At 41.4% G+C, this 13,080-nt stretch overlaps 1 protein-coding gene across 1 annotated transcript; it reads right to left on the reverse strand.

Moving 5' to 3' along the window:
• Positions 1-979: 979 nt before the first annotated feature.
• STARD5 (StAR related lipid transfer domain containing 5) lies at positions 980-12,543 on the reverse strand. Its single transcript, XM_075276193.1, has 6 exons — positions 12,401-12,543; positions 9,699-9,748; positions 8,220-8,352; positions 7,380-7,497; positions 6,562-6,655; positions 980-1,403 (listed from the first exon to the last, which is right to left on the reverse strand). Exons 1-6 carry the CDS (start codon positions 12,488-12,490, stop codon positions 1,256-1,258), a joined length of 633 nt encoding a protein of 210 aa, XP_075132294.1. The 5' UTR covers positions 12,491-12,543; the 3' UTR covers positions 980-1,255.
• Between the last annotated feature and the right edge of the window lie 537 nt (positions 12,544-13,080).

A 13,080-nucleotide genomic window follows, 5' to 3' on the forward strand; every position in this document is an offset into this window, starting at 1 on the left:
TAGACAGGTAATAGGTGTTGATTATGGGACAACCCCCTTAAAGCTCTTAAATGTGTTAACTATGAAGCTCACCTATGTGAGGCTGAATTCTTGTACAATAGTCTTCAAGGCTTATATATAAGGTAAAATAGCAATTCTGGACCCTTATGTGTTGTGCATCCCTCTATTGTTCCTCATGGAAATGGATAAATGAATTGAGACCCGGATGATACCATGTCCATTCTCGATGGGTTGTACTCCTACACAGTCTGACACTGTCCAATCAGTGGAATTGCACGATGCAGAGAAAAGATACTGCAGAATTTTTATTATATGAGGAATTCAAGTACAGACTTGTCAGGAGAGGTGACAAGTCCTCCTAAATGATACTAATAATTTTCTGCAGGGTCATTTTCTAGTTTTATTTTGTCCTCAATAGGTTTTAATCAACATTTTCAGTATACATTTTGATTTTACCACTACTGGACAACTAATATTACTTAACCATATACATTGATATAAGGGATTTAACATGATGGAGTTCACAGTAGGAAATTCAGTAATGGGTCTGCCCAGGACGCTCTGTATGAAGTCTGCTTTAAATCTATGCAATATGCAGTTTTGTAAATATTCTATTAACTCGGGTGTATGGTATACATGTAAATACGTATGGAATAAAATTGTCTAATTGAATGCCCTTGTTCAGATTGGATTTTATTGCAAATAATAATAAAGTCATTCATGTTGTTGAACTTTCATGATCCTTTCAGTAGGACACGCCATCTACATACAATAAACACATAACATGCAGGCTGCGTGTTATTCGTATAACTACAGATTATTGAAATGTGATAACAGTATAGTACAAATATGTTTATTTTTAGAATATTCTCTAAGATCAGACCAGGTATGTTCATCTGTACCCCCCCCCCATCGTCTGCATGCTATTTATATGTTACTGCACATTTTGCATGCACTTTTAATAAATGTGATTTATTATGTCTTTAGAACAATTAGGGAAACGATCATAGAAAATCAAATAGTTCTTAGTTTTAAAAACATTTCCAATAGCTAATCTCTGGTAAAATAGTTACTCTGCTATGCAAATGAAAAAATAAATATACATAGATATCTTCATGTAACTACTGCTCAAATGCAGTCAAAGAGCTCCAACATGTCTTGTAACCAGGTTGTAACATAAACACTGTAGATTCCTGGTGAATCCCTTGACCCATTCCAAATAGTACACTCATGTAAAAATAGGCAGTGCTCTGTGTCATACATTTAAGGCTTTGACAGCTTTGGACAGATTGTTGTAAAACTGAGTCATGCTATATGGGAAAAACGATTCCACAACAGATTTCGGGAGGTAACCACTAAGATCCGTCTGGAAGAAACTAAATACTTGGGTCTTCTCAGGGTCCCTGAAAGATAAACACAGAAAAATAACAATAATGAATTTACTTAGAAAACTCTTATAAGATTGTATGTTTTAATAGATACCGTATTTTTCGGACTATAAGACGCAAAATTTGGGGAGAAAAGAAGGGTGCGTCTTATAGTCTGAATGTGGCACCCGCCGTAATAGAGAGGCGAATGCCGGCAAGGGATAGACGCCGGCACAGGTGCCGGGGCCTGAGACATCGCTGCGCTCCTCTGCCCTGCATGAAGCCAGCAGCGGGAGGAGTGATGCTATTCCGCTCCTCTGTCCCCCCGCCGCTGGCTTCAGGCAGGGCAGAGGAGCGATGTCTCAGGCCCCGGCGTCTATCCCGTGCCGGCATCCGCCTCTCTAGTACAGCGGATGCCGGGTCAGTATCGGTGGCCCCTTCTCCCCCGGGGCTGGTCCCCACCGGCCCCGTACCTGTAAAGTTGCAGGCCGGCTCCTGCGCGGCGATATCGCAGGAGCCGACCTGTTCGGGTGACAGCCGGGAGCCTAATGAGGCTCCCAGGCCTGTCACTGCTGTATTAGTATTGCGGCTGGGTCTAGGACCAGCCGTAATACTAATAGACAGAATGTCCCATAGACGGCAATACAGTTGTATTGCCGTCTATGGGACTTGCAATCAAGTGACCGCAGGTTCAAGCCCCCGGGGGGGAATAAAATAGTAAAAAAAAAAAAAAAAAAAAAAAGCTTTAAAAATATATAATAAAAATATAAAATAAATAAAAGTTCTAAATCACCTCCTGTCCCTAGAATATATATATATAAAAGTAGAAAATCATATGTCATAAACCACCGGGTTTTTTTTTCAATACAAGGTGATCTAAGCAATAGATATTCCCCAAAATGGTAAACTAAAAAGTACCTTCTGGCCCCGCAAAAAAAAACACTCTATATGTCCCCGTACAGCTGCAGGGTCACCTGTCAATGTGGCCTTGCAGCTGTTGCAAAACTACAACTCCCATATATTAAATATTTTACCATTTTTTGCTTCAAAATTTTTTTTCCCTATTTTCCTCCTCTAAAACCTAGGTGCGTCTTATAGTCCAGTGCGTCTTATAGTCCGAAAAATACGGTAAATATTTTCTTACAAGACAGATTTTCAATTTGTCTTATTGCATAGGCTTTTTCACTGCATGTTGCAGACTGACAACTAATTCTAAAATATCCACATAAAAATAATGCTGCTAATAGACTCCTATAAGGTAAATGTGACACGCAGGACTTTATGTCCGGCCAAAAAAAAAATGGTTTCCCCATGCAGAGGATGCATATGGACACTGGTGGTTTGCTTTTTAAACCCACACAAATGAATGGGTTCTAAAACTGACCACCGGGAAGCCATCCCCTATGCAGTTTCTTCAGGGATTAGGATGAAACCCAACGGACTGACACAGGGCGCACAGGGGTGCAAGTGTGAAGCCCCCCTACAACCACAAACAAATGTATTATATTGAGATATTAAATGATAGACCAGCCCAAAATAGCAGATAATTGTGAAGTGGAACAAAAATGATACATGGTTTTCAATGTTTTAATAAAATAATCCGAAAAGTGTGATGTGCAAAAATATCAGCCCCCTGTACTCTGATACCCCTAAATAAAATCCATTGCAATCAACTGCCGTCAAAAGTCAATTAGTTAATAGTCCAATTTTGAGTAATTTAGTCTCAGTATAAATACACCTGCTCTGTGAAGGCCTCAGTGGTCTGCTAGAGAAAACTAGTGAACAAACAGTATCAAAGCCACCAAGGAACTCACCAGGCAGGTCAGAGATAAAGTTGTGGAGAAGTTTAGAGCAGGGTTATCTTATACAAACATATCCCAAGCTTTGAAAAATTAACGCTGCTCATAACTCTGATCATACCAACAACATGGTGGTGGCAGCATTAGGCTGTGGGGATGATTTTCTTCAGCAAGGACAGGGAAGTTGGTCAGAGCTGATGGATGGAGCTAAATGCAAGTCAATCCTCAAAGAAAACCTGTTGGAGGCTGCAAAAGACATGAGACTGGGAAGGAGATTCACCTTCCAGCAAGACAATGACCCTAAGCATACAGGCAGAGCTGCAGTGGAATGGTTTAGAGCAAAGAATATTCATGTGTTAGAATGGCCCAGTCACAGTCCAGACCTAAATCCCATTGAACATCTGTGCAAACACATGACAATTACTGTTCACAGACGTCTCCATCCAATCTGGCTGAGCTTGAGCTATTTTACAAAGAAGAATGGGCAAATATCTCAGTCTCTAGATGTGCAAAGTTGGTAGAGACATAGCCCAAAAGACTGGCAGCTAGAATTGCAGTGAAAGGTGGCTACAAATATTGATATAGGGGCTGAATACTTTTGTACATCACAATTCTCAGATTTTTATTTGACTAAAATTTGGAAAACCATGTATCATTTTCCTTCCGCCACAGTTATTTGCCACTTTGTGTTAGGTCTATCACCTAAAATCTCAATAAAATACTTTTGAGTTTGTGATTGCAAGGTGACATAACGTGAAAAAGTTTAAGGGGTATGAATACTTTTGCAAGAAACGGTACATGTATTACATTATAGGTCTGCAACCATCAGAAGTCCAGCTGTAGTTAAACTATGCCCGCCAGCATTTGATTCTACAGCAGGTTCTGAGAACAGCCAAACAAGTGCTCAGTATCACTACAACCGGAGTGCCAAAGATTAAGGACCCCTGTATAACATGTTTGACCCCTTTTTAACATGCCATTTGGATCGCTTTACGACAACCTCTTTAGGGTATCTGTTAGGGAACGGTCAGCCAACCAATGTGGCAGAATCTTCCTAATATCGATGGGAAGCTTTACAGATATGACAACAACATTAATAAATGCATGACAGTAATATTATGTCTCTTATTCTGCAATACAGCAGCACATTAAAGCAAACCCATGGCTAAGCAGATTTACTTTAATTACCATTGTGACCAATGAAGGCAAACAGTAGTAAAACATAAAGTAGTAAATCTCAGCTGACACCCAATCCATATTATGACTAAATCTAATTTATAGTATTAGGGCAATCCATGAGCATTAATTGTCTGGAAAATCTCCAAACTCACGGACTTGGTAAACAGTGTATAAAATTACATGAAGTGCTTTAGTAACTGCATATTCTTATGTTCCTCGGTAATAGCGGATCAATGTGGAAACTCAAGTGTAACTGGTGTTGTTATTTCATTCTCCTAGTAAACATGAACGTCTGTTCTAATCATTCTGTATGGAAAAGTCATCAACATCAAAACCCTTTAAAGCCCCACATGGCGTCCTGCAGCAAAAACGTGCTGTGGGAAAAACCGTGGTGGCAACGCATCGCGTTCTTCCCAAAGAACTTTAGACAGAAAGTTCACAGAGGTTTCTTCTACAGAATTTCTGTTTCAAATACACCTATAGGGAAACCGCCGGCTTTTGGAAATCGTGGTATGTCCACAGCACGGTTTTTACCGCAAACTGGCCACGGGATTCACTAGAATCCCATCTACTTTACTCTGACTGTGAAACGCTCCAATTTTTTTCTGTTGTGGAAATGCCCCATGTTGGGAAAAAGCAGTGTTTTTTGTTGAATTAACAGAAGGGAAATATCTAAGTACTTTCTTTATATTTTCTATTCCTTTTCAAGCCATTCTTGACCTTAACTTAAAAAAAAACACAGAAAAATCTGCAACAAAAAATGCTGCGTTTCTGCAATGTAGGGCCTTAGTTTCATGAAAAAAAATCACAGATAAAAAAAAAATGCAGGGAAAACATGCTGTGTTTTTACCACAGCATTTTCATTTAGTTTTTGCTATTTTCTCTGTGTTTTTCCTTCCCCTACTAATCCCCATCACTCAAAATTCTGCAGCTAAAATTAACAAAATCAAAATGCAGCTTTTTTCCTGCAAAATCTTATTTACTTAGCTGATACCGCAAAATGCAGTCTTATGTATATTGGTAGTGAGTTTCTGCGTCTGGAAGATGCATGGGAAAAATCTTGAAGACAGTTGTGTGAAGAGTGGATAAGAGCAGAGTGGAGTAGGAGGTTTTGTGAGGATTGGAGGTTACGTGTGGGCAGGTAGCGGGAGATTAGGTCAGGGATATATGGAGGGGACAGGTTGTGGATGGCTTTGTATTTCACAATTAACATTTAAACTCTATTTGCTGGAAAATGAGAAGCCTCAAAATCCTGACCAAAAAACTACATGTGAACTTACTCTAATGCTTCTAGCTTTGGCAGTTAGTAGGTCATTTGTGACTTTGGTTAGGGTGTTTACTGTGGAATGATGAGGTCAGTAGCCTGACTGTAGTCTGTTTAAGAGTACATTGGACAAGAGATAGAAAGTTAGTTTAAAATGGATATGTTTTGAGTTTATGAGAACAAGGACATGGGGTGATAGCTGGCTGGAGAGGAATGGTGTCTTAAGATTGAGTGTTACAGTAGCATGTTAAAGGCTGAAAGAAAAGAACCTAGTAGGAGATAGGATGAAAAGAGGGTTAGAGCAGGAATAAAGATTTCAGTGAGGCTGGGAATGAGGTGTGAATGGATCAGGTCGAGCGTGCAGGTAGTGAGGGGGAATTTTGAAATTAGGGAGGAAAGCTTTTAATTGGTGACGGAGGAGAAGCAGGTTAAGGGTGCATTCACACGGGGGAAAATGGCGCTGAATTTGGTGTGGAATCCGCCTCAGATTCAGTGCTGAAAAAAAAGTCTCCCATTGTCTTCAATGGAATCCTTTTTCTGCTAGCAGAGAGAGCGCTATAATTCCACATCAAATTCCTCACCATTTTCCTTCGTGTGAATGGACCCTTAGGATGAAGAGCAGTGCACAGTTGAGTAGAGTGGCTGTGAGGGGTGTAGGTTGAAGCTCTCTCTGATGGTGATAATTTTGTTTTTGAAGTAAGAGGTAAAGTCTTCATCCGAGATAAATGATGTTGGAGGGGCAAAGGGGGAGAGAGAAGGGAGTTGAAGGTACTGAATAACTATTTGAGGTTGTAGGAAAGGAAAGATATAAGTGTGAAATATTCAGAAATAAAGCACCTGCTAAGAAAACTAAGTACACTATTTTACCCATCTGCTTTAACATAAAACCTACTGATAATATTTTGGTGTGAGATCCTATTTAAGTTCATAGGAAAAATTCTAGCCTGCTTACCCAGGAACAGGAACACAAAAACAGCCACAAGGATGGTTGAAACCTCTGACAAAGTGTCGTTGGGGAGGACAGCTTGGATGCTCAACATTTGTTGCTATAGAAAAGTACAAAGTAAATGTAAGTATAGTTTATAGTGAAACCCAGATCATGAAGTATGACAGTAAAACTCCAATAAATATTGGATATATGTCTGGATACTGGAATTACCCCATATGTCCTGTAGTCACCTATTTTACTAGACAACATTTTTACAAATAATAACCAGGAAAGATTGATAGGAAACATTTTGGTTAACAACCAGGCAAGTCACTGACTATCAGAGCTCATTTTACACCAGATGTAACAGCATGGATGGCCAATTTATGTGCTTGCTTCTGGAAAGTTATAAAATATGACTGTTGGCCAAACACACTCATATATATCGCTGACTCATATGCCTTAGTTAGTAGATAACTGTTGGCACATAATGGGGTACATAATAAGGAGACATCGGTGGAAATGCATCATGTTTTTTTCCCCATCAATTTTCACAGAAAGTCCACAGAGTTTTCCTATGCAACTTTCTACCCTTATTATACCTATACAGAAAACACACCGTATAATTGACATGCTGTGATTATCATAAACATAAGCGTTTCTTTTTAAATCGCAGCTTTTCGGCTGCAGATTTCTTTCTGCAATGTGTGGATGGGATTAGATAGAGTCCCATCCACTTTTCACATACTGTAAAACGCAGCTTTTTTTTTGCCGACCACTGCGAGAGACCTCGTCCTAAATGTACCAAATAATGTTGTAGTCTAGAGCTGGAATGTACTAACCATTAGATGTTATGGAACCGTCTTCATATCTCTTGATCATCACCACATCTACAAAATCCCGAGGAGATATAATACCCATGGCTGCTGATGGGGTCACTGTTCGGCATATAGTGATGTCCTAAAAAGACAAAGTAATTCATTTCAGTGCAAATACATCATTGATCTAAAGTTCATAGCTTAAGTATAAGGATACATGTTTTGGAAATTGCAAGTGGTTGAAGCCCTGCCCACCCGTAATGATCAATGTGTGCAAGATGCTATGGGTAAGACTGAGGTATCAGCTATTACTGCAGGTGGTTGCAACTTTGACCACAAGTGAGTTCCGGACAGTAGATACCATTTATTAATGTTCATGTAAAGAGTTTACAATCTCTGTTATAAAACTGATAGTAGAGAATATATATTCAGAGGTCAGGAGTAAAGAGATTTTCCAGGATTGTAATAATGATAATAATAATCTCATCAATATTAGATCAGTGGGGGTCCAACCCTGGAATCCCCATCAAACAGATGTTTGAAGAGAAAGCAATGTTTGGGAGAGCAAATTATATGTCTATGGAGTGGATCTGGAGCTTTATATCAGCTATGGCGATAAAAATATATTAGAAAATTAATTGTTACCAATGGTGGACCAAAAACAAGAAGTGAAAGCATACACCATAACTGTATCAAATAATTGCCGTAATAATTTTCTATTAATTAAAAATGCCTCATGAACCACCACCCGAAACCCTGTATGAGACATTAAACAATGTATAAATTTTGTTAGATTTCCTAAAAAATAGTAGGAATTATAAAACATAAGTCCATGCATTTAAAGTGATGCATTATGATACTTACATCAGTAACAGTCTCTAAGAGCTGAAAATCCTCAACATTACTGTCCCACTTTACTCGCAGGCCTCCAGGTTCTGGTTTTAAACATTCCCACACATGTTCTGGTTTACCCACCACCAAACCTTCTCCTTTGTACCTAAGTAGAAGAAATAAAATTTGCAATTGCTCACATAACCTAAAGATGTAGAGATTGTATGGTGAAAATTTTTTTGGTATGGAGACTTATACCATTTCAGTAGTCACAAACATTTATTAACACAATATTGAATTAGCGTTTAATGATGGGTTAGGCCCATACACACCATGTTATTTTTCCATCCTTCTGAAAAGGTTTTTGCCAAGAACGTATGTGAACCTATCCTTAAAGCATTACATTTCCTTAAAATCAGTTGTGGGAAATCTTTGCAGAGAATCTGCCCCAACTGAGGTTGTGGCCCCACGGGTCGGAAATGCTGCGATTTGCCTGCCGTGGAAACGCCACAAGAAAAATTGTGGTATTTTACAGTAACTGCAAAGTGGATGGGATTCTAGAGAATCCCATGCCCACTTTGTGGTAAAAACCTCAGTGCAGACATTTCCGCTGGTTTCCCACAGGCTTCTTCATATCACTTGAAAAAAACGGAAAAAACATATTTTAAAGTGGATCTTTCATCAGATTGGGCACAGGCAGTTCTATATACTGCTGGAAAGCAGACAGTGCGCTGAATTCAGCGCACTATCGGCTTTCCTGATCTGTGCCCCAGGTAAAGCGCTATCAGTCCCTATCCGTAGCGCTTTACAGTCAGAAGGGCGTTCCTGACAGTCTGTCAGGATCATCCTTCTCCATGGCAGCGCCTATAGCGCTGTACAGTGAGCGGGGAGGAAGGCCCCCTACCTCTGCTCACAGTGCTTGTCCATAGACGCGTATTATCAGGAGGGGAGGGGGGCGTTCCTCCCTGTCCACACTGTACAGCGTGATAGGCGCTGCTGTGGAGAAGGACGTTCCCGACAGACTGTCAGAAATGCCCTTCTGACTGTAAAGTACTACAGTACTGGGACCGATAGCGCTTTACCCGGGGCACAGATCGGGTAAGCCGATAGTGCGCTGAATTCAGTGCAATGTCAGCTTTCCAGCAGATATGGAACTGCCTGTGCCCCAAACCATGAAAGGTCCTCTTTAATAAAATAAAAACGTGACCTAAAATGCTAATAGAAGATGTCATGGAAAATGACATCACATAAGTTTTCCCCATGGTGGGACTATTAAAGGATTATCTTATCTTTTAAATGCTGCAAAAAAAGTGCAAAAATAATAGACCTTACAGATGTTTTTTTCTAGTGTCTATATCTTATGATATGAATACTTTAGGCTCTTTGCAGCAAGGATCACTTTATGTTTGGTAATGACTAATGTAAAAAACAGCAGAAAAGGGAACTGTTCAGCACATGGCATGGTTGCTCGCTTTCAGGAACCAGTTATGTCATTTTGACTTCATAACTTACAAGTTTCCGGTGAACTCAGTTGACGGCCTCCAGTAGACAGCTATGTCACCCTATAGAGAAAAGACCCAAAAACATTACACATTGATGTATATACATATTTTATTTTAATAATGCCTGTACAACTAAGACTAAGTTGAACCCTTGCAATATTTTTTGATTGTTAACCATAAACTAATATATTGGGTGCCAGTACGTGGGCTCTCATGTAAGTCACAAGACCGGTGGGTGCTAAGGTCCTAGGCATGTTTCCAGTTCTACACAACTCATCACTGGGAAAAACTTCAATACACAATGGGGAAAATTTACTTTTGAAAATGGACCAGAATTCAGACATAATTTAATCAAATTAATATTTGCAGGTTCTGCTTACCCGTCGCTCCCATGGCCACCGCTATTCACCCCAGGATTCATACAAGAGCTGCTTCTATCCTGCCGTGCCAGACTTGATGAGCTCTATCATTGTCATAAAGGTCTTGGCACAACAAGACAGTGGTAGAACTTGTAGGAGATAAGGAAGGGTAGCCAATATGTGACATCGCCCTAAATGTACACATTGTCTTTCTGCCCCTCCTTCCTGATCTCTTGAAAGTGTTAGCATGCCACTACTTTCCTGCCACACCAGCACTGTAGATCTATGGCCAACTGGGGACTACAGTGAGGCAGTTTTAACCATGTCACCCCCCTGCATATGTCCCTGGCGGATTCATCTAATGCAAATAATAACTGTATGAGCATGGCCTATGGCAATCCGGCATTGTTATATTGATGATGCCCATTCTTCCGATTAAAGGGGTTGTCCCATCACAAGGATCCTATCTATAATGCTTGTGAATGCGTAAGTAAGACTTCCTAAATACACTGCTTCAGCAAAACTGCTTTGTTTGTCCACTATATTACTTTATTCATTTCTTTGTTGACACATCCCTTGACTTATCTGGTCATAAGTCAAGTGATGCATCTGCTGCTCTGAGGGGGGAGGGAGGAGGGGCTAAGTGCACGGGAGCGAGCCTGGGGGGGGGGGGGGGCACCAATACAGACCCGGCATCCGCTGTAATAGAGAGGCAGATGCCGGAGAGTGTAGACGCTGGCACAGGTGCCTGCAACATTGCTACGCTCCTGCCCTGCATGAAGCCAGCAGCGGCAGGAGTGATGCTGCTATTCCGGAGGGGAGGGGGGGGGGGGGCGGAGGAGCGGAATAGCAGCATCGCTCCTGCCGCTGCTGGCTTCATGCAGGGCATGAGCGCAGCGATGTTGCAGTCACCTGTGTCGGCGTCTACACTCTCCGGCATCTGCCTCTCTATTACAGCGGATGCCGGGTCTGTATTGCATTGTGAAGGCTGTACGTCCAATGCCTAAGCATCAGGAGCACACACACAGAGCCAGCAGCATAGAAGCGACGACTTCTCGCCGCTGGCTTTGCATATGTGACCCCGCCCACCAATGACGCAACAAAGCCGGAAGAAAGAAGAATTTACAGCATCGAAGACTGGCGAGTATGCGACGTGGGAATACCCCTTTAAGTAACAGCTATGATTCATATAAATAGATTGTCATATATTTATAATTTTAATAATTTAAGTCCTAAACCAGCATTCTGTGACTTTTTAGCATCACTTGCGACTATAATAGTTACAAGTGATTATCATACACCACTGTTGGCACTTTTCAAAAAGTGGTTACAGCATAAATGGCAATAGAAACCTATGGCAACTAACAGCTGGAATAAGTGTCTGTTGTGGCACACGCCCTGGGGAAGAATGCGTCTGATTCATGATGAGCTCTGCGATGAATCAGGCGAATCCTACATCATCACAGGCATCATCAAGGCTGTATTTACTATGCCAGTATGTATGAATCTGCCCCTATGTGCCCCTATAAGACAGCTTTTCTGAAGCGTTGTACTCGCTACTATAGACATTTTGTTTTCATTGAGCTCCTCCAACACATATATGTATTGGATGATAAATGAGATACAATAGACAGGTAGATACAGGAGCTAGATATAGTGATACAAAAGGAATGGTATATGGATATGAGACAGAATGAATGAATGAATGAGGGGTTGTATATAGATATGATCTAGAATAGATAGAGACAGGGGGGTGGTAATGTAAATGTTTGGATAGATAGAAAGGAGATAGATAGATAGATAGATAGATAGATAGATAGATAGATAGATAGATAGATAGGAGATAGATAGATAGATAGACAGACAGACAGACAGATAGATAGATAGATAGATGGTAGATAGATAGATAGATAGATAGATAGATAGATAGATAGATAGATAGGAGATAGATAGATAGATAGATAGATAGATAGATAGATAGATAGATGAGAGCTAGCTAGATAGATAGATAGATAGATAGATAGATAGATAGATAGATAGACAGACAGACAGATAGATAACGGATGAGCTCCCCCAGCAGGATGTGCACAGTACTACAGCTGAGGATATTAGCTTGCCCTGATGACTGGCTGGGGCTAGTACAATGACCTGGTGGCAGGTGGGCTTCTATTGCCATTCCTCACACCCGGCCGGCTCGTAGACTAGTAGATGGCACAGATGTATTGCAGGGCCCTGTGCCCCCTCCCACTGCAGCCCATAGCATGCCATGACATTCTGGCACTTGTAGTCCTACAAGCCTCTAGCTGGTGACTGGTGCAGGTGTGACAGAAGCCGCGGCCATCCCCTTGCTTACAGTTTTCTTGCAGAGTCTCCAGCCCGCCTCGTCCTTCCTGTAGGAGAGCAGCTTATCAGCCGCAGCTGTGGCCGCCTCCGTGTAGTCCATGGGCAGGAGAAGGGCACCGGGCTAGGTGCCTGTATAGTGCCGCTGGAGGTGACAGGGATCCAGCTGGAGGAGGGAGGGCCTGGCCGCACGTCCCTCCCCTCACCTCATGTCTCCCCGTCCTCCTCCGCCTCCGCCCAGACAGACAGGCTGTGACAAATGGCGAGTGGCGGCTCCCCTCACCTGCAGGCTGTAACCTGCGGCATACAGGAGACTATGGCTGTACATGTGGCGTCCATATTGCGGCAGTATATAGAAGAGTATTCATGTCACATGCAGACCAGTGATAGGGCCCTAGTTAACCCAATAACAACGGGGGCTGTGGTATGTGGAAATATGGACCGCGGGGTGGACAAAAGCACAGCGCCCCCATTGTTTATGGGGTCCTCACTGTCACCCTGCAGTAAATTGGCGGCATCATTAAGACCCTATTATAGTTACTGAGCACAGATGTGAACAGAGCCTTATTTATTTGTGGCATTGTTTTTATTTTAAGAACTAGACTGTAAATTCACCGTCATGTTGTGGATTTTTTTTTACCCGCTCACCGCATGTATATGTATATATACTTTGTTGTGTAAATCATTACAGTT

This window comes from Leptodactylus fuscus, chromosome 5 (genome assembly GCF_031893055.1).
Source record: "Leptodactylus fuscus isolate aLepFus1 chromosome 5, aLepFus1.hap2, whole genome shotgun sequence".
Classification (NCBI taxonomy): domain Eukaryota; kingdom Metazoa; phylum Chordata; class Amphibia; order Anura; family Leptodactylidae; genus Leptodactylus; species Leptodactylus fuscus.

Coding starts and splice junctions, on each gene's coding strand:
- STARD5 (XM_075276193.1), bottom strand. CDS start 12,490: ATGGACTACACGGAGGCGGCCACAGCTGCGGCTGATAAGCTGCTCTCC. Junction 8,353..9,698: donor ACTGAGTTCACCGGAAACTT/GTAAGTTATGAA, acceptor TCTTCTACTTAG/GTACAAAGGAGAAGGTTTGG. Junction 6,656..7,379: donor CGGTTCCATAACATCTAATG/GTTAGTACATTC, acceptor ACTTTTCTATAG/CAACAAATGTTGAGCATCCA.